The following is a 19,153-nucleotide window of genomic DNA, read 5'->3' as shown; positions in this document are numbered from 1 at the left end:
TCGTCACCTCCAAAGTCAGATTAATCTCCTGATCTCTCAGTCGTCGCCCATCAAGTTCCGAACGAAGTCAAAAGTCCACTACTCCACAGATCAACATCGCCTCACCATCGTTCTCCAAGTCTTCGTCTCCCGTCTCCGGCCTCCACTCCGGATTGCGGACTGTTTCGTCCCATGTGGGGTCATGAATCCTGAGACCTTAGACCTGAAGGGAGGTAGGATTTCTCCGTTAATCGTTCCTCACTCTTATCGAGTCGTTAGTTAGGACTTGGAGCCTATCAGTGCGTGCTCTGGAACTAAGTGAGGTTTTTATTGATTCATTTCAATGATGAATTTCAGAATTGCGGGTTAAGTACTGTACTTGTGTAGAATTATACAGTAGTTGCAACTTGACACTGATGTACATGCATGAATTGGCATTCTTTCACTGTACTTCTGCTTTGTACTTGAATAAAAAATGTAAGTGACTAGCATATATAACACCATACCATGCAGCCTAACATGCACCGAAGTATGAGGAAAATGCCGAATGCACCGAAGGACGAAAACGCCGCCTGCAAACGAATCACCGAAAAAAATCAAGCAAGATCATCGTCCCATCCCAATTGCTCATAGATGGATTTCTCCGGTGTCACAGGCACCGCCGAGACGACCGGCACAGCCAGTCTGGCGCTACTCTTCACTGGTGTGGTGAGCACGGCTGCGGGGGAGGCGGCAGGGATGCTCTCTTGGACGACAGGGGCTGGCCTCGGCGGTGTCTCCATCACCGTAGATGATTTGACGCCGATGACCTGAGCGGCGGATCCCGGTGCAATCGGCGTGGATGGCGCGACGTCGGTGGATTTAGGGATCGGGCGTCGGGGGACCCGGAATAAGTTCTTCGCTATGGCCGGGGAGGTGTCGTCTGTCGCGGTGTCCATCAGCCCCAAAGACTGCGCCGGCCGTCGAGATGGCGTTTCCTGGATGGCACCCATATCCCCCAAGCTCAAACCAGGAGCAGATATAGACTCAGACGCCGAACTATTGGAGATGAAGCTGGGTCGGAGTGTAGACGCTGGAACCACCTGTGGCTCACTCGCAAACGGCGAGGATCCGTTCTTACTTGCCGACGACCGCACGATATTCTTGAATGGCGGAGGCAAGCTCGTAACGGCGTCCTTCTTGCGGTTTCCCTTTGGGGTGGCCATGACCTGCACGCCTTGCCCGAACGGGTTGCGGACGGGGTTCTTTGGTTTCCTTGAGCTGCCGCCCGATGCCCGCTTGACTGCATCCTCTGCGATATCCTTTGCGACCAGTTCGCGATTTGGCTTGCGGAGCGCATTGATCGCCGCGTCGAGCTCCTTCTTCTGCTCCATCAGCATCTGCACCTTCTTCAGCTTGGCTTCGTGCTGACGAGCCACCGCGTTGAGGTCCACTTCGCGATTTTCCGCCCGTTTCGGCTTCTGGATGCCTCCTCTCGTGCTGACGCTGAGCACCGGCAGCAGCGGCTCCATCGACTCGCGCTTGGCCTCTGATTGCGATGGCACAGTGTTGGAGCGTCCCAGAGACGGGGGTCGTCCTTGAGAGGTCGTTTGCTGGTCGGTGAGCACCCGTTGCAAGGATCGACGCGGATGCCTCTGAGAAGAGTGCCGCTCAGTGGGCTTCCCAGGCTCGGTGCGAGACGTCTTCTTTGTGCCGCTGGGTTGTTTGGCCAAAGCCGATATCGCGCCAGAGACACCGAGCTTGCGGGTGATCAGCTTGCATCTGTCCGGCAGACGCGAAGCGTAAAATGGAACAATGACCTCGGTGCAAAAGTCCCGGACGGCGTCGCTCTCGATCTTCTTACCCGTTTGACTGTCAAAGGATTTCGTGGACTCCGCTAAGGCTGTGTCATCGGTACTGACGGCATGCCAAATGCACAGCCGGTCAAGGTGCAGTTCGAGCAGCACATCCAAATCCTGTGGCTTTTTCTTCGATTTGGTCCTGGTATCGTCCGACGGCTTTCCGGGAGAACCGTCCGTCTTCGATGTCTCACCAGGCCCATTCATCTCGAGGGCCAACGTCTCCAAAATGAGTAGGATTTGCAACTGTGTCTCTCGTAGTCGCAAATCCGCGATGTGCTTCTTGAGCTCTGCGTCGCGGGACAACTCTGCAGGAACCCCATTGTCCGCCAGAGCCCGATCTCTCCACCACTTGCGGATGAACCCCTCCTCTTCTGGGTAGAGTCCGTTCTTGCCCAACTTTCGTTTCCTGCTCTTGCGTTTCTTCCGCGCGTCATCATCCGACGTACTCAAAAGCACATCTCGGACGGTCAAAGGCAGAGTTTCACGATATTTCAAATCCATCTTCTTTGCGGCCAGAATAGTCTCTCGGTAGAAGTCTGCAAGATGTCTAGCTGTATTTGTAGAATCCGACCCGGACGCCTGGAAGGCGGCGCGGCATCGCGCCAGAGGTCCTTTGGCAAAATATGCAACAGAAGTCTGGGTAAAATTAGCGCATAGACCACAAACACAACAGAGCTACAAACCTTGGAGATGTAGAGAGCTTGCAGGTAGTGCTCTCTCATAGCATCCAGCAGCTCTTGCGGAGATTGTGAGGGATCAGCAGGCCGAGTGTCCCCATTAGCAGCAACGTCCCCGAACACAGCACCATCAGCATCCCGAGAATCGTGCAGCACAAACGGCATCTGCATGTCTGAGCTCGAACCCCGCTCGATTGGCAGCGCAGGAGGAGCCATCGAGGGCCTTTGCTCAAGCGAATCCACTGGCGATATCTCTTTCAGTGTCCCGTCAACGCGAGCATCCACTGCCGCCTTATGAAAGACAAGCGAGACATCGAACTTTGCGCGCTTGGCAGACGGCGGAGTAACGGATGTTGGAGCCTCGATTTTGGCCTGCTGCCACCACTCCTCTCCACTCTCTGCTTCCAACGGGGGTCGGGCTGGATCCCCTCGCCACACCCGGTAGAAGGGTTCCATCCCTTGACCGCAACAAAGATATCTCCCTCCTCCACACCACGAGCCAGCTTCGACAGAGCATAGATACCCCTCTTCACCCGCTCAACAGCGTACAAGTCCCCATCAGGAACCAACCGCACAGCCAGAACGCACGGCTCAGCCCGAGTCTGCAAACCCTCCTCCAAAAGAGGAATGTTGGCGACGAACAAACTTCCACTCTGGATCTGCGACAATGCGGCCGGCGAATCAAGCCATGTGAAAGGTAGACGGGATCGTGGGACGACTGCGATGGGCTCGAGGACGTAGGGTTCGTCTGATAAAGCTGCGGCGTGGGCCTACATCGGAGCAAGTTAACAAACGTTGTAGCTGCTGTTGGAATGGTGAAACTCACCCTGATACTGATGGTCTGGCGCGAGAGTTCCCCTGTAGCTGCGTGATATGTCTTTCGCTTCTTCAAGGGAGGATGAGTCGTAGAGGGATCATGGAGTCTGTTCAGCGAGAAAGAGCTGAGGGTTTCGAGCACGCCGGAGGAGCGACGCGAGGCCATGGACGCGTCTATCGGGAATCATGCATTATGTTCTTGACATTAGAGGAGGAAGGTCTTGTTAGGGTAAATATGAGCAGATATGAGCAGTCAATGAATTCAACAGTGCAAATGGAACAATCGTCGATTTGCTGTCCGGTGAAGAATGATAGAAATGGGTCTACTTTTGCCTGGTGGGGAAGCTCCTTCACAGTTGTCGCGATTCGCGAGGACGAGCTAGGCGTCCGTCACGCGTCTCGTTGCATCCACAACAACCAGAATGTCGAATCTGCTTGATTGCCTGTCGAGGACAGGATAATGGACTTTAAAGCAAACCTTGACTGTCTTATGCTGTCTCCTGGTCTTGCTATTTTAAATGCGAGTTATCGACATCGAAGTGCGACTACTTCACGCGTCCCGATTTCCCCTTTGGGTAAAATGACAGACCTTCTACCTCTCTACACGACAACTTTTTTAAAAGATCAATTACAAAGACATGAATAAATGTGTCGTGGATTATTCTATATAGCTAATGTTTAGATTAGCTCGAGACGACGGTTAAAGAAGACCAAGCTCCTTTCAACTGGCCACCGACATCTCTCCTTCGAGGAGACATCATCCGGAGCACATGGATCCATGTGCCACAGGCTGATCTAGCCAGATAGCGCTCGTAGTCTAGTAGATGGCCTCGGAGGAGGCATGTGTTGAAGACTTCCGCTCCCTGAAACGCCGAAAACATCCCTGCCCAATAGATGAAAGTGGTATCATGTTGAATTTATCCTCGCCCAAACCAGTCTCCTTTTTGCAGGAGACCATGCAAATATATCAATAAAGAAAAAGGTCCGAAGAAAAGAAGAAAAAGGCTTTTTCGAAATATGTCTATGCTCTCATGCTTTGAGTTGTTGAAAACAAAGCAAATTCATCACATTCGTCAAAAAACAAAAGACAACAAGTTCTACGCGGTCACTCAGGACGCATTTAGAACTTGAGAGTCTTGGGCTTCTCCCAGGGGAAGCTCTGGTTGGTGAAGTGACCGTTCTTGGCGGTCTGGAAGTAGATGGGCTTGGCAAGGTCGAGCTCCTTGACAATGACACCAGGGCGGAGATCGAAGTTCTTGCGGATGATCTCGACGAGCTCATCCGAGGACTTGTCAGAGGTACCGTAGGTCTCGACGAAGATGGAGAGGGGCTCAGCGACACCAATGGCGTAGGAGAGCTGGACAAGGACACGGCGGGCAAGGCCGGCGTGAACAAGGGACTTGGCGATCCAACGACCGACGTAGGCAGCGGAACGGTCGACCTTGGAGTAGTCCTTTCCGGAGAAAGCACCACCACCGTGGGCACCCCAGCCACCGTAGGTGTCGACGATGATCTTACGGCCGGTGAGACCGGCATCACCCTGAGGACCACCGATGACGAAGCGGCCAGAGGGCTGGATGTGGTAAACGGTGCGATCGTCCAGGAGCTCAGCGGGGATGACCTTCTTGACGATCTTCTCCTTGATGACAGTACGGAGCTCCTCAGTGGACACATCATCGCTGTGCTGGGCAGAGACGACGACAGTGTCCACACGCAGGGGCTTGACGGCACCGCCGTCGTGAGCGTACTCAACGGTGACCTGGGTCTTGGTGTCGGGACGGAGCCAGGGGATGGAACCATCGTTACGAGCCTGCTTCATAGCAGCGTTGAGCTTGTGAGAGAGCAGGAGGGTGAGAGGAAGGAGCTCAGGAGTCTCGTCGGTGGCATAACCGAACATGATACCCTGGTCACCGGCACCGAGCTTCTCAAGAGCCTCATCGTAGTGAAGACCCTGAGCAATGTCGGGGGACTGCTGCTCAATGGCGACAAGGACGTTGCAGGTCTTGTAGTCGAAACCCTTCTCGGAGTCATCATAACCGATGTCCTTGATGGCACCACGGATGATCTTCTGGTAGTCCAGCTTGGCATTGGTAGTGATTTCACCAAAGACCATAATCATACCTGAGCAATGATTAGCATAAGACGTCCATTGAGGGACACGAAAGAATTAACATACCAGTCTTGGTAGCAGTCTCACAAGCGACCTATACGGGGACAAGTCAACATCCATTGATCGAGTCGCACGGCAAAAGTTGGCGGAAATGTGCCCGGTCCAATCAAAGCGGAGAAAATTTTTTGAAAGGGGGGGGAATGTACCTTGGAGAGAGGGTCCTCAGCAAGGCAGGCATCGAGGACGGCATCAGAGACCTGATCACTGTTCAATTGTCAGATGATTGAATGAATTGAAGGCAATGAGAATTTGAGGAGACTCGTATAGGACACATATGTCATAAGAGAGGGGGTAGAACTCACGCAATCTTATCGGGGTGACCCTCACCGACCGACTCGGAGGTGAAGAGGAAAGTGTTAGACTTTGCGACGCTGCCCATTGTGAATTGAGATTCTGAATGAAAAAAAAGAGGGAAAAAGAAGAAGGAAGAAAAAGGAGAGGAGAGATGAGGATATGAGAAGGATATGAGAAAGGTAGATAGACTGGAGAGATAAAGTACAAGGACAGGAGGGGGAAAGTGGATGGATATGAAAAATGGATGGAGGGGAGAGGGAAAAAGGAGGAGGGGATTTTGGCCGTATTAATGAGGCCCCGATGGCGCCATCTTGCTCCGGCGGTGAGCAGAAGCAGAAAAGGAGGAACGGGTCTCCCACTTTTCATCCGGAGGCCGAACGCATCCAATCGGCGCTGATGCTGGTGGCTGAGCATCAGTCTTAATTGGGGTACCTTGACAGTGCTGACAGCAGTCTTTAGCTCACTGTCCAATAATACTTTCTAGTTAGTGCGCAGTTAGCGTGCATAGGTCTGTTGCAGATTACGGATGGTGTCCCGCAAGACGACGTACTAACCGAATAACCCGCCGAGCGCATCCATTTTCCACCGCGTATAACCTTTCATATACAGCGACCGACACAAAATGTCCAAATTCGGAGTCCTGGTCATGGGCCCGGCAGGCGCCGGCAAGTCGACCTTTTGCAGTGCCCTCATCCAGCATCTGCAGACCACGCGCCGAAGTTGCTTCTATGTGAATCTCGACCCGGCCGCCGAAAGCTTCAACTACGAGCCCGATCTGGACATCCGCGAGCTGATCACATTGGAAGATGTGATGGAGGAGATGGAGCTGGGTCCCAATGGCGGGCTCATCTATTGTTTTGAATTCCTCCTGCAGAACCTGGACTTTTTGTCACAGGCGCTGGACCCGCTGAGCGAAGAGTACCTGATCATCTTTGACATGCCGGGTCAGATCGAGCTCTACACGCATATCCCACTGCTGCCGTCGCTTGTGCAGTACCTTTCGCGACAGGGGCCGCTGAATATCAATCTGTGTGCGGCGTATCTACTCGAGAGTACGTTTGTCATAGACAAGGCCAAGTTTTTCGCGGGCACGCTGAGCGCCATGTCTGCGATGCTGATGCTGGAGATGCCGCATGTGAATATTCTGAGCAAAATGGATCAGGTGCGGGATATGGTGTCGCGGAAGGAGCTCAAGCGATTCGTCAACGTCGATGTGAATCTATTACAAGACGAGGTCGGGGATGCAGAAGAGACAGCCGAGGGAGACCCCAGTTCCAAGGATACTCTGCTGAGCGGGGGATCATTCAAACGGTTGAACCGGGCCGTGGGGCAGTTGATTGACGATTTCAGCATGGTGTCTTTTCTGAAGCTAGACGTTCAGGATGAGGACAGCGTGGCCGCGGTGTTGAGCCATATCGACGACGCCATCCAGTATCATGAGGCGCAGGAGCCGCGGGAGCCAAACGACGAGCAGGATGTGAACTACGAGGATGCCGATATCTGATCTTCTCTCGTCCACTCAAGACATAAACCATACGACCTTTACCATACGACACGGAAAAACCACCGACGTATAGACGTCTTCACTTCGTCAGGCCATGTGCGTATCACCGTCGAATCGTATCAGGCATCGCATCAGGCAAAGCCTCCGCCACATTAAGCCAAGGCAGCGAGAACAGAGCACAGCTCAGGAACCAGACCAGAGACGGTACATACCGCGTCGCGCCAGCGCATACACAATAGCTACAACCAAAAATGAAATGACATGACATGGAACGACATGAAATGAACATTATGCATAACGTCGTAACTGTAGCTTCAGGCCAGCCTAGCCGTACTGTATCACTCCAATCCAAAATAAGAATGCCCAATTGCCAACAACCAAGTCAAAAAAAAAAAAAAGAAGAATCACCTCCCCTTCCTGCCCCTCCCTCCATACCCGGGAACCTCACGCCTATACCCATATCCATATCCATACCCACCGGCCCCGGGATGGCCAGAAGGAGACCTCCCACTCTCAACGCCCGCAAAAACCTCCTCCGCAAAACCCCAAAGCACACCCAGCAGCCACCCCAGATCCCTCCCCGCCTTCTCCACCCCAACACGATAAATATAGCACCCCAGCGCAACGACCGACCCGTAAAACACAACCCTCACCGCAAGCATCACCCAGAACATGACCACCCGGCGCACATAATCGAGTACCTTGAGCGAGACCACAAGTATAACGAGGAGAAGTAGGACAGATACCAGATCGGGGGTTGAGGAGGCGAGGAGCCGCGAGAAGGGGGTTATGAGGTAGGGCTCTAGGTAGGTGGTGCGGATGCTGCTGAATGACAACGATGACGACCAGTTCGTGGCGTGGCTGCGGAGGTGTTGGAGGGTGGGTTTGTGAGGAGGGGCGTTAGGTAGTCTGTTTATTTTCTGTTAGTTGGGTTTCGTCTTCCTAGTCTTCTACTAGGGGTATAGATTGGATGTGTTGGATGGGGTGGCGGACCTGGGAGGTAGTATTCCATTTTTTGGGATCACCGGTCTGCCCCGGGGGTTTGGACGAGGTTAGGCAGAAGTAGAGGTAAATATGTCAGTGACGCTGATAGAAGAAATGCAGATGATGATGCTGGTTGTCTTGTTGTCCTCCAGAGAATGGACAAATCGCGTGGAAGCTGATAGATAAAGCATGTGAAACAAACAAAGCAAACATTGGGGAGTAATACCGCAGTGGGCAGCTACGCTACACGTATGAATCAACTACTCATTAATAGTTTAGTATTCCTCTAGTTATATACATGAAGATCCATCATCCTCGTGTCCTTACCACGCTGACATCGTCGCGAAATATAGCAGAAGAACACCATGGTGTATACATTAAAGATTAAATTATTGGGCCATCAAGGCCTTGAACGCGTCTCGCTCGGCTTGGATCTCTGCCTGGAGTTTCCGAGTCTGGCGGAGTGCTTCGTCGCTGCAAACAGTTAGCTATCTCGTATTCACCCCAATTGCCAATGGTACATACCGGTCAGATTGCAGTTCGGCCACCTCGATTTGGGCCCGGTTCATCCGACTGACCACCTCCTCCATCTCCGTATCTGCATCCCTCAGGAGCTTCTCCAGCTGCTTCACCCGCTTCTCGAGTGTCTGCGCCTGGATCGCCTCGTTCAGCGGGATCCCCTCGCCGCTGGTCGTCTTGTCCAGACGGGGCGAGCGCACACCAAACGGTGAGCTGGGCGGCTTGGGCGACAGTGCCGCCGGGCTGCGAGAGCCGTTCTTCACGCGCATCAGCTGCGCGTTGTGGCTGACCTCGAGGTTGCGAATCTCCTCCTCGTGCCGCGCCATTTCCTCCTCGGAATGCTGCTGCGCCATCAGTAGTGTCTCTTCCAGCTCTTTGAGTCTGGCCTGCAGCTCGTTGATCCGGGCCGCCGACAGCTGCTGATCCTTTTCGCCCTTGCCGATCGCCTCGGCCAGGCGGTTGCGCAGAGAGTTGTTCCGCTGTAGCTGTTGCTGCACATGGTTGGCCAGTGCTTCTGTACGACTGATGGACGCCGCGAACGCGTCACTCTCCACCAGCGGAGAGTGAGCCGCACTGGCTTCGATGACTTCCCGTTCCGCCTGCAACTGCTTGTATGCCATCTCCAGAGACGAAGAGGTCGCGATGACCTCGGCGAAGCCGTCACGTTCGGATTCAAGCCCATCCGGGACCGCGATATCATGCTCCTGCAGCAGAACACGCAACGAAGTGGTCTCCTGCTCGGCACGGTCCAAATCCATCTTCAAACCGGCCAGTCCCTTTTCGCATTGCCACTTCTGTTCCAACGCGTCCTCTGCCCGCTGGCGGAGATGGTTCACCTCCTCCCGGAGATTCCGCACCTCGCGTTCGTACCCCATTCTACGTGGGGAGCCCAGTTCTTGGGCACGAGCCAGCTCCAACTCCATGATCTTTAAGCGCTTTTCGTACTCTCGAGCCTGGTGTTCTTGTCTCATAAGCAGATACCGCAAGGCTTGGTGCAGCGCATCCCGCTGCGCTTCCACATCTTCCATACGGTCCGCCAACGCTTCGCGATCCGGGCGATCCTTGGTCGACACGGAATTCGACCGAGACAACGAGTTTGACCGCGACAACCCACCTGCACCGCTCGACTTCGAGTGCCGCGCCAGCGAATTTGACCGCGATAGACCCAGTCCCGCGGGTCTCCGTGGGGCCATACCGCCTTCTTCGGCGATCGACGCAAATCGACTGCCCTGTAGTTGAGCCAGCGAGGCATTCTCGATTTTCAGAGCCTCAATCTCGCCGAGTAATCGCTGAATATCCGAGGACTCGGGGCGGGTGTGCTCTGTGGTGGCTGCTGCTGCTGCTGCTGCTGCTGCTGCTGTAATTGAGGAATCACATTATCCCGAAGATGGTCGCGCTCGTTCCGCAGCTGCTCCAGCTCCACTCTCATCGCCGTCAAGAGGTCTTCAAAGTTGTCCTTGATCTGGCGTTCCTCTGCCAGTTTTCTGCGGGTATCTTCCAGAGCAATCTCGAGTTCCCGAGCCTTAGAGGACAGATCGGAGGACTCCACTCTCTCTCGTCGTAACTGACCACATTAGCTGAGCCAAAGCCGACAGAGCAGAAAAACATACTTGGTTCACTTGGGATTCTAGTATCTGAACGTGTGATTCGGTTGCGGCCCGACGGGCTCTTTCTTCCTGCCACTTCTGCGACAGCTCAACCTTGAGCTGTGCGCGTTCCTGCTCGGCTGCTCGCCGATACTTGTCCAAGTCGTCAATTTTTCCGTTGGCGTCGTAGATATATCGTATAGAGCTAGTCCCGGAGTCGGAAAAATAGTCGCTGGTGCGCCGGTTGGCGTCCTGCGGCATCTCGGATTGCAGCCTCTCGACGAGATCTTCCAGTTCCATCTCCCGCCGAATGGAACCGGCCAGCTCGGAACTGATCTCGCGGAGTTCATTTTCGAGATCCGCGAGCTTCGAGGCTGACGCGGCCTCGAGGATACTGGCGCCGCTTAGGGAGGGGTTGCGGGCCGGTACCCGGGTGGGATCGAATGGTACTGTGGTCGAGGGGGTGATGGAGAAGGACGCGGTGGGCATTGAAGGAGGCATCGGAGACGGGAGAGGGGACCGGCCCGAATCCGAGATCTCGGTGCTCGAGGACTCCGCGCTGGGCGATGTGGTGACGGCTTTCCAGCCGAAGAAGGAGCTGATTTTGTTCCCAGGGGTCTTGGGCTGTTTCGAGTCCAAGGAGCTGGCCGATGCGGTTCGACCGCTGGACTCGATGTGCAACGGTGGCGGGCGGCTGGATGATAGACGCAATGCCATAGTTTGGGCACGCTTGTGGCCCGGCGGAGAGTTGAGCACAGGGATGAATGGTTCGCTGACAAGACGATTGTGCAACGGGGTTCCATTCGAGAATTGAGCGGTGTAGATGGACTCCTCGTCGTCCTCGCCGTGCCAATAGGCGGCGGAGGTATCTATCCGAAGAGGGGGAGCGGAGGTGCCGCCTCGAGAAGATCTGGGGAAGAGCAATTGAAGCACGAGGTTAGTCCTATAGCGTCCGAAGGGGGGCATCTGACATTGAGTTTGGATCTCGGATAGAGAGGAACGGAAGAAACGGAAGAAAGCGAAGACAGGCGACTATTTAAGGGGGGATGCGAGGGGCGAGCCCCGGAGGCAGCACGGGAGGGCGAGCGTGAATCCAACACTGTCATACCTGTCTAGGTCCTTAGGTACAAAAAGGGTGTCTTCTTCATACACTGATGATCCAGAAGAGAGTGTGTAAGAGTGCGAAGCAGCAAGGTTGCTTCTGATGACGGGAGGAGAGGATAGGGCTTTGGTGGCCGCCAGTGGAGGCTCTGTAGATGTCTTGGCCGCAGGAGAAGAAGTAGCCGCAGCTGTAATTGCCGTAATAGGAGTAGTGGCAGTGGTATCAATTGGCGTGACGGGAGACGTCAAAGAAGGCCGAGATTGGCGGGAAGAGTTCACAGGGGAAGAAGCATGCTGCTGGGGGAGGGGCTTTCTGCGCACCGGAGAAGCAGTACCGGTGGGGATAGAAGGGTGATGATGGTGATGAGAAGACGAAGGAGGAGTAGGGAAAGAAGAAGCAGAGGGAGGCGGACTTGGCCAACTGGAGCTACTGGCGCTCCGACTGTCTTGGGAGTGTGAATGATAGGCGCCGGGGGAAGAGGATACTAAAGTGGTCAAGGTGCCAGCTGCAGGCGGAGAAGGCCAGCCCACGGGCATCTTGGGGAGGGAAGAAGAAAGAGGGAAAGTCGATCAGAGCAGGAACGGGACGAGGGAAGGGGGGTTGGAAACGACGGTCAATGAAGATGAAGATTAGACTAGATGGCTAGTAGCTCTCTCGATCGACGCACCCTCATGTTGATGACGGGCAATTCTCAGGAGGGATTGAGAGAGCACGGGGCGGCTTGAGGATGACACGCGGCGACTAGTGGATATCTGGATGAAGGAGAATTGACCGGATATAGTAACAATCGGGGCCAGTGCCAGGGGAAACGGAAGTTAGGGTGGTTAGGAGACAGAGAAAGGCTGTGAAGAACCAAGGGGGTCCAAAGAAAAGTGAGGACAAGGGGACATGCAGCGGGGAGAATTAAGGAGAAGAATAATAGTATTCTAGACACTAGACAGTCGTAACTAGTTCGAGGACTCTAGGTTATTAAGATGGTATGCAGCCAGACTAAGAAAACTAAAAAATCCAAATTCTCTATCAGAAATGTTCTTGGAGCAATCTGGTTGGCTGATTCTCGTGGTTCTTTTGGCGCTGCACAGACGAGGTGGAGCTTTTCCTAAGGACTGTTTGATATCAGCATCTCGATTCGCGGCTGTTTGAAGACTACTACGCGACGTACTATAATTGCACAGCGAATGATGATACTTCCATTGTATCAATTCAATGGGAGATGTCTGCATTGGCTTAAAAAGACTTCCCCTTTGATTGTTTTCTTTGAGGTGTCAGGTGTCCAGAACACTGGACACAGCAATTCTACCACAGGTCTTTAACTGAATTCTTGATTACTATCTGTCTTCAGGCTGATCGCTCTGATCTACTGTTAATCTCAAGTGAGCATACAGAGTGTAACCTCTCGTCTCCAAGACACCCTCGCACGGCTCATCAAGACCGACTCTAGTAGACTAGACTGGGCGATCGGCAGACCAAGCCAAGGCAATTGTGGAGCCCCAGCGCTTTCAGGGGTAATCCAGCCTGAGAACGGGAGAATCATCCCTATCATCGTTGCCATTCAGTGTTATCTCTGAGAAAAACAGTACCAGTGATGAACATAAGCACGGGACCTGCGAATCAATCAGATTGAAGCATGAGCGCCGCCTGGACAATCTCAAGTCCAGGAGAATCTCTCCATCCAAGGGCCGCATTAAGCGCCCACTCGGCAGTCATCCTTATGTGCATAACCTTAACGAGGCATGATCATTAGCAAATGTCTCCTTGAATATCCAAGTGATGGGAAGCATTTTGCAATTCGCACTGGACATAGATGCATATAGAAAACAAATAAATATGAAACAGCGGCCGGAAGAACTGTCGACGGCCATTCTACGAACTATTGCTGCCATGCGCCACAATTATCCGGGTTCCCAGGCTCCTTTTGTCCTCATACTACGGAGTTATTCGAAGAAGTTTCCAAGTTTTTGATACTTCATATGATGCCTGATGGTATGATACATCGCTAAATATATCCAAGGAATCCTGGATTGGCTCAGCAGTGGCTTGATTTATTGTACGACTATTGATCAGATAGTCAGTGCTTGACTGTCCTAAATAAAGTAACGGAAGACAATCAATCTGCAAGGGACTTTCAATTAGACTCAGACACATAAAGCGCTTGGTATACTCAGTCAGTACTTGCGATTTCAGGATGATTATAAAGACCATAGAATAGAATGCAACAAATGATTCTACCAACCTTGGCCTCCTAGTCTTGAAGAATGCAAATGCCATCGAATTAAACTGCGGCCAATGCGGACTTTATGCAATATGACCTAGGCTTCCTTGTAGGAAGAATGTGACACTGTGACACATCACATTCTTCTATCCTGGAACAGTTCATCAAGTACATTCTAGCAAAGCTTATCCCAACTTGTGAATAGCTAGATACAAGCAAGAGTCACTATTCACTTGTTGATATGTAGCCATCTGGAGTTGTCTGATCAGCTTGGTGCAATAATGGCTTCTAAACTTAGCTGCTAGTTTGACTTCATCTCTCCTGCCTCTGCTTGCATCATCTCCAGGCTTGGAAGAATAAACTCCAATTTCCGGATAGGGACCCTTTACATCTTGGGAATATCCACCCACAGAAGCAATGGAGGCTAACTATCAGACTACCTGGTAAGAACAGTTCAGGACAGAGGACATAAAAAGAGCATGCTGACCGTGCCACTCTTCGACAGAGCCAAAGCCCTGCAGGAAGCCTCAAGAACAACTACAGTCTCCAGAATATCAAGCATCAAGCAGATATGGATTACTGCGAGATATAGCTCGGACAGAAAATGGGAAAGATGGGATATGGCCCTGCATGACGGGAAGCCGTAAAGCGAGAATGGTGATGGTTAGTCGCAGGTTTTGAAGGACGAGGCCTGTTGTCATGCCGACTGTGGTTCATTGACCTGACAGGATGTACCAGTGCATGTCTCCGTACAGACTGTTGTGCCACGTTCTTGTAACAGTTGGGGGCAACATTTCTTAGGACCTGAGGGAAATCAGCTACTAATCAGATCGATGAGATGCTGTTGGGCACGGATTCCAACCTGGACTTTCAGCCTCTCGTGGGTAGGGAAAATACAAAAGGTTGGGTTTAGTCGATGATTGAAGAGGTACACAGTTTGTTAAAATCCATCAAATGGTTATGAAGGTATATGAGTAGAATACATATCATTTCAATCCACAAGATATAACTGAAGCACACCCACCAACGCCGGGATATCTGAACTTCTCAAAAGACTGTCGTCTGAGGCAAGACGCCTAAGACGTTCTGTACATAATGCAAAAAACAAAACACTGAAAACGCTCACTTCTCGCTTGTCATAAAACGCATGCCTATACACATTTCGTGTCAATACGGGATGAAATCGAATCTCATTCGATCTGGACTTTGTTAGCTCGACTCACATATCAAGAAAGGAGCAACTTACCTAGATATTGACTCCAGCCCTCATCCTCATTCAACTGGTTAGCCCAGTACTGATCCAGGAATTTCAAAGACTGAAGCACGTTCGGCACACGGATGGTATCATGCAGCAACGAAAGCAACTGCCGGACCCTCTCGCGATCCTCACCCTGCGCCTCACAGCCCGCAATGAACAGCGGGGTTGTGAGCATCGTCCACGGACTCAGCCCCGTAGACGGCCCAATCTGCGCCGTGCACTCCAGAATCCGCTTGACGGAGTGCTGTACGAGGGGCGCGGAGGCGGGCAGTCTACGGAGTCGTCGGTTGATTTGGATGAGCGCACTGTGCTGGAACGCCTCGTTGCAGAGCATGAATTCCCGCACGCATTCGGCCGAGAGGCCCTCAGCGACGCCTGGGTAGAATGTAGGCTGCGAACTTGCGTCCCGGGCCATGAGCGTCCGCACAGAGGACTCGAGGACGGCCGCCTCCTGGGCACTGGCTGCATCGGTGCCGTCTGACATCAACCCTGGTCGGTGTGTGTCGTGCTGACTCCGCCAGGCTGCCGCCCCGATTGCACGGAAGATGGCCGACAGGTTTACTGTGAAGCCCCAGTAGTCGTCCAGATAGTCCGGCGCGTCTTGTTGGTGGATGGTCTCCGAGGCTGACTGTTCCATAGCCTCTTCGATGGGCGGCCCGTTCCCCGTCAGTGCTGTCAGGGACACAATCGACTGGTACCACCGGTCCAAGTACCGACGGAAACCCTGCGACGAACCCGGTGATTCACTCCCCTTGCGATTTGTAGCAAGCATAAGAGCCTTTGCGCCCTCAACATGGGCTCGCCACGAGTTCGGATGGATTGCTCCGGAATGGATCTCCGCTAAACAGAGCGTGCGTGCCGTTGCGAGCAGCGCATCCGACCCCTTGGTGCTTGGGGTTTGTAGTTCCTTCCGGAAGTGTTCGAGGCTGAGAGCCATTAACCGGGCAATATGCGGGGCGGACTTGACATTCTCTGACTGATTGTTTACTGCTTGTAGGTGGATGGCTGACAGCGCCATTGTTGCATATAATAACGATGGGGTCTGGAGGGCCATCGGGACGAGCATTTTGCAGATATCCTTTTGCATGCTCGAGTGGCATGCCGTGATTTGCGACGCATCCTGGATGAAATGATGAAGCAACGACTTTTGATCAGGAGACAGAGAGACGAAAGGGTCAACACGTGGAGAGAGCGCTGTACTCGACGTAGCGGAGGGGGATGTAGTTGTGTAGATAAATTCGCCAGGGGAATATTCTGTAGGGCCACAAATGATTAGCCAAAGAAACCAAAGGCAAAGGAAAGCAAAGTCTCTTGAAAACATACCAAGCTTCTGCAACCCTCCGTTGCTCATACAGGCCCCTAACCTCGACCGCGAAAAAGTCCGTCCTCCCCACTGTAGCTGCATCGCATATCGACACTGCACCCCGGCCGCTTGACAACGACCGCAGCCAGGTCGCTGTTCGTCACATTTCTGTCGTCTGGCTTTGCACCGTTTACACCCATTAAATGACCTGGACATGGATTTGGACGAGGCTGCTGGATTTTCACTGTGTTTCTCAAAATTTGCGTTTTCTGCCGTTCCCCCGGGGTAGCCTCGGAACGATCTGCGGTGGGGTTCTCCTCTGTAAATCAGCGTGGAGTGGATGCGTAAATCGACATATACTTCGTATCAGAAAGTGATCAGATGGGTTCAACAGATGTTTTAACAGAACACAGAGAGAAATTCAAAGCAAAGACGACGATATCAGCAATGGTCAGGAGTCAGGGTCTCTTATGGGACTCGATCGAGTGATAACGAAAAGGCTGGGCCCGGTGAGATAGTCTCAACTCTAACACACTGACTTCGACAGTGTACGGTTTCTATTGGAATCCCTTAGCGGCTGATCATCCACACAAGGTCCACCTGGAGATTATCGATCAGACTTAATGAGCACAAAACCTGAGCATCTTTGATCTTATACGATTTGAAACAGCTTGTTGGGCGTCATCTCTCCTATCTATACTTCCTTCTTTCCCGCTGATGTGTGATGGCCCGGGCACAACATATTCTGATCAATGTGGGGTGCGAAATACAATGAAAGTGGGACTTTCAAACTTTGCCTGGGCTAGAGTTGATACTAACGGGTGCCTCAAAATTAAGACGATCCAAGACCACTTTCTTTTGAGCCTATGTATAATATTGGAGCCTGGATAATGCGAGCAAACAGGATATATCTATCAAACCAATCCGCACTGCTACAAAGGGAAGATGTTTGAGCAGTTGAACGATTGAACAGTTGAGTAGTGGAACAGTTGAACAGCTGAACAGAAGACGAGAAAGTGCGCTGCGGAAGCATCCAGAATGGAAAAGGTATGTTCATCTCAGAAACGAAGAGACAAGAAAATAGATGTCATCGGTACTATACCTCCATCGCCGGCAAGTCGAACCTCAAACGTCGGGAATCCTTTGTAGTATGAAACCATATCCAATACACGATCAGCCCTCGAAAGTGTAACGGAGCCATTCTCCGACGGCTCGCAGGCTCTCCCACCGCACAGACTCGTCCTTGTCAGCCATTAGCTCCATAACCCGAGTCTTAAGTCCGAGCTTCTCCAGCTGACCACGTCTCTCCGGCATTTCTTTCACCAGCTGACCGACATCGTTGCATCCAATTGCAAGGACCTGCTTGTCGTTATCCCAGCTCTTGGACAGAATCTCGGCAAGCTTTTTGGGCAGCGCGCCGTTCCCTTCATCCAGAATTCGACGGGCATTTTCGGCCCAGAATGTCGGGTTGCGATGCGGCGGCGACCAGCGAAGGTGGCCTGACTGTAACTCGGCGGCGTACTGATCAAATGTCGTTTGGGTCTTGGTGTATTCATCTAGCATCTCAGACAATGCGTTCAAATCTTCCAGCAGGTCTGGGTCGGTCAAATGGCGGCCAGAGAGGTTGGATAGCAGAGCAGGAAGGCGGACAAATACAGCAACTGGAAGTAAAGTCGTGCGGTTGCTGGAAAGGAGGTTGTTCAGAGTTGCGAGAAGCAGACGAGTCGTCTTCTCTTTCGGGGATAGACGCAGAAGTTGGGTATATATTTGGACGAACTCATAATCCCTGAAAATCGATTATTAGCCGCGGACGACTTCCCTACTTCGGTATGTTAGATGAACGTACGACTGTAGGCCTTCTCCAACAAGACTCCCTTCGAAGCTCAGTTGCCAGAGTACCAAGAGAACGCGGTACAAGAGCTGCAGGCCGACACCACCAGAGAGGCCGGGCTCAATGGCTCTCGAACTGCCCGCTAGAGTGCTCGCACTACTACTGTCTTTTGTTCCCGCAGCAGCACGAAGAATCTCGATCAAGGGATCGATGGTTTCTTTCCTCTGATTCCAGAACATTTCCCGTGACCTTGAATTCCGTAACAACGCGGACAGCCCCTGAACTCCGATATCCTGCAGCCCGCTGTCTGGGTTCTGAGTCAGGGTGGAAAGATAGGTGTATAACTGAGGAAGCGCCTCTTCATCGCGAACGGCTGCCTTGGTTGAAGCAGCAAGGCTGTGAGAGACAAGACTAGTCAAAAATGTGGAGGTGAGCAGCGGAATAGGATCTTCGGCGTTGGTGGAATGACGCAGGAGCGGGAGGAAGGGCTTGTATGGACTAGGATGCGCAATCAATGCGGAAGAAAGCGAGGGGACATCTAAGTTGTAGAAACAATTGTCAGCGCATATAGTCTATGTAGAGTGCGAGTATATCATTACCGTTAATCAAGTCCGCCGCCAGCACTAGAATGTACTGCACGATATCGGTCCTCTTGGAAGCCGAATCCAAGACACTCTTGCTATCGGCATTGCCAGCAAGCAGTCCAACATAGCCCTGAAGATCGCCTTCAACGGTTTGGCGGCGTTGCTCTTTGCGGACCTTGTCCACGGCCTTGATCTTCTTAAGATGGTCGTCGGTGATGTTGCCAGCTCGGACAGCTCCCTCCCACGGGATTGGGCGAGCTCGAATGTTGTTCTGCAAGGAGCTCAAATAAGTCGGAGGCTCCAGAGACGTCGACGACATGATGCCTGTCTATCCGTCTGTTATTCTAAATGAAGCTCACGCCGACGTCTTCACTTCAAGAAAGGGATGGGGAAATACAATGATAAGGGAGCTGTGAGGTTATGACGATGTTCGAGATAGATGGAGTTCCCCGTCCCATCGGGTAAGGATGCCAAGAGGCGGGCAAGCCCACGT

The 19,153-nt window shown here is 52.5% G+C and overlaps 8 protein-coding genes across 8 annotated transcripts; 2 read left to right on the top strand and 6 right to left on the bottom strand.

The window, feature by feature from the left end:
• Positions 1-575: 575 nt before the first annotated feature.
• P174DRAFT_512480 (uncharacterized protein) lies at positions 576-3,598 on the bottom strand (the record flags this gene model as incomplete). Its single annotated transcript, XM_024831882.1, has 4 exons — positions 3,324-3,598; positions 2,907-3,267; positions 2,504-2,886; positions 576-2,456 (listed from the first exon to the last, which is right to left on the bottom strand). Exons 1-4 carry the CDS (start codon positions 3,477-3,479, stop codon positions 576-578), a joined length of 2,781 nt encoding a protein of 926 aa, XP_024682903.1. The 5' UTR covers positions 3,480-3,598.
• Positions 3,599-3,949: 351 nt separating this feature from the next.
• On the bottom strand, positions 3,950-5,992 carry P174DRAFT_441588 (S-adenosylmethionine synthetase). The gene is made up of 4 exons (XM_024827356.1): positions 5,786-5,992; positions 5,630-5,687; positions 5,490-5,517; positions 3,950-5,434 (listed from the first exon to the last, which is right to left on the bottom strand). The coding sequence occupies exons 1-4, from the start codon at positions 5,860-5,862 to the stop codon at positions 4,434-4,436; spliced, it is 1,164 nt and encodes a 387-aa protein (XP_024682902.1). The 5' UTR covers positions 5,863-5,992; the 3' UTR covers positions 3,950-4,433.
• Positions 5,993-6,193: 201 nt separating this feature from the next.
• On the top strand, positions 6,194-7,553 carry P174DRAFT_441587 (putative signal sequence-binding GTPase GPN3). The gene has a single exon (XM_024827355.1). It carries the CDS (start codon positions 6,400-6,402, stop codon positions 7,279-7,281), a length of 882 nt encoding a protein of 293 aa, XP_024682901.1. The 5' UTR covers positions 6,194-6,399; the 3' UTR covers positions 7,282-7,553.
• On the top strand, positions 7,415-8,224 carry P174DRAFT_178322 (uncharacterized protein). The gene has a single exon (XM_024821247.1). The coding sequence runs from the start codon at positions 7,548-7,550 to the stop codon at positions 8,016-8,018; it is 471 nt and encodes a 156-aa protein (XP_024682900.1). The 5' UTR covers positions 7,415-7,547; the 3' UTR covers positions 8,019-8,224.
• A 324-nt stretch (positions 8,225-8,548) lies between these two features.
• On the bottom strand, positions 8,549-11,787 carry P174DRAFT_441586 (uncharacterized protein). Its single transcript, XM_024827354.1, has 4 exons — positions 10,395-11,787; positions 10,160-10,348; positions 8,791-10,088; positions 8,549-8,739 (listed from the first exon to the last, which is right to left on the bottom strand). Exons 1-4 carry the CDS (start codon positions 11,334-11,336, stop codon positions 8,655-8,657), a joined length of 2,514 nt encoding a protein of 837 aa, XP_024682899.1. The 5' UTR covers positions 11,337-11,787; the 3' UTR covers positions 8,549-8,654.
• Positions 11,294-12,253, bottom strand: P174DRAFT_178305 (uncharacterized protein). The gene has a single exon (XM_024821246.1). The coding sequence runs from the start codon at positions 12,006-12,008 to the stop codon at positions 11,403-11,405; it is 606 nt and encodes a 201-aa protein (XP_024682898.1). The 5' UTR covers positions 12,009-12,253; the 3' UTR covers positions 11,294-11,402.
• Positions 12,254-14,605: 2,352 nt separating this feature from the next.
• On the bottom strand, positions 14,606-16,939 carry P174DRAFT_178217 (Zn(II)2Cys6 transcription factor). The gene is made up of 2 exons (XM_024821245.1): positions 16,266-16,939; positions 14,606-16,196 (listed from the first exon to the last, which is right to left on the bottom strand). Exons 1-2 carry the CDS (start codon positions 16,459-16,461, stop codon positions 14,911-14,913), a joined length of 1,482 nt encoding a protein of 493 aa, XP_024682897.1. The 5' UTR covers positions 16,462-16,939; the 3' UTR covers positions 14,606-14,910.
• A 150-nt stretch (positions 16,940-17,089) lies between these two features.
• P174DRAFT_406784 (H(+)-transporting V1 sector ATPase subunit H) lies at positions 17,090-19,080 on the bottom strand. Its single transcript, XM_024824115.1, has 3 exons — positions 18,676-19,080; positions 18,092-18,614; positions 17,090-18,031 (listed from the first exon to the last, which is right to left on the bottom strand). The coding sequence occupies exons 1-3, from the start codon at positions 18,977-18,979 to the stop codon at positions 17,419-17,421; spliced, it is 1,440 nt and encodes a 479-aa protein (XP_024682896.1). The 5' UTR covers positions 18,980-19,080; the 3' UTR covers positions 17,090-17,418.
• Between the last annotated feature and the right edge of the window lie 73 nt (positions 19,081-19,153).

The sequence above is a fragment of the Aspergillus novofumigatus genome (genome assembly GCF_002847465.1).
Source record: "Aspergillus novofumigatus IBT 16806 chromosome Unknown P174scaffold_4, whole genome shotgun sequence".
NCBI lineage: Eukaryota > Fungi > Ascomycota > Eurotiomycetes > Eurotiales > Aspergillaceae > Aspergillus > Aspergillus novofumigatus.
Note: the sequence above shows the minus strand (reverse complement) of the source record. Positions and strands in the feature narration are given on the sequence as shown.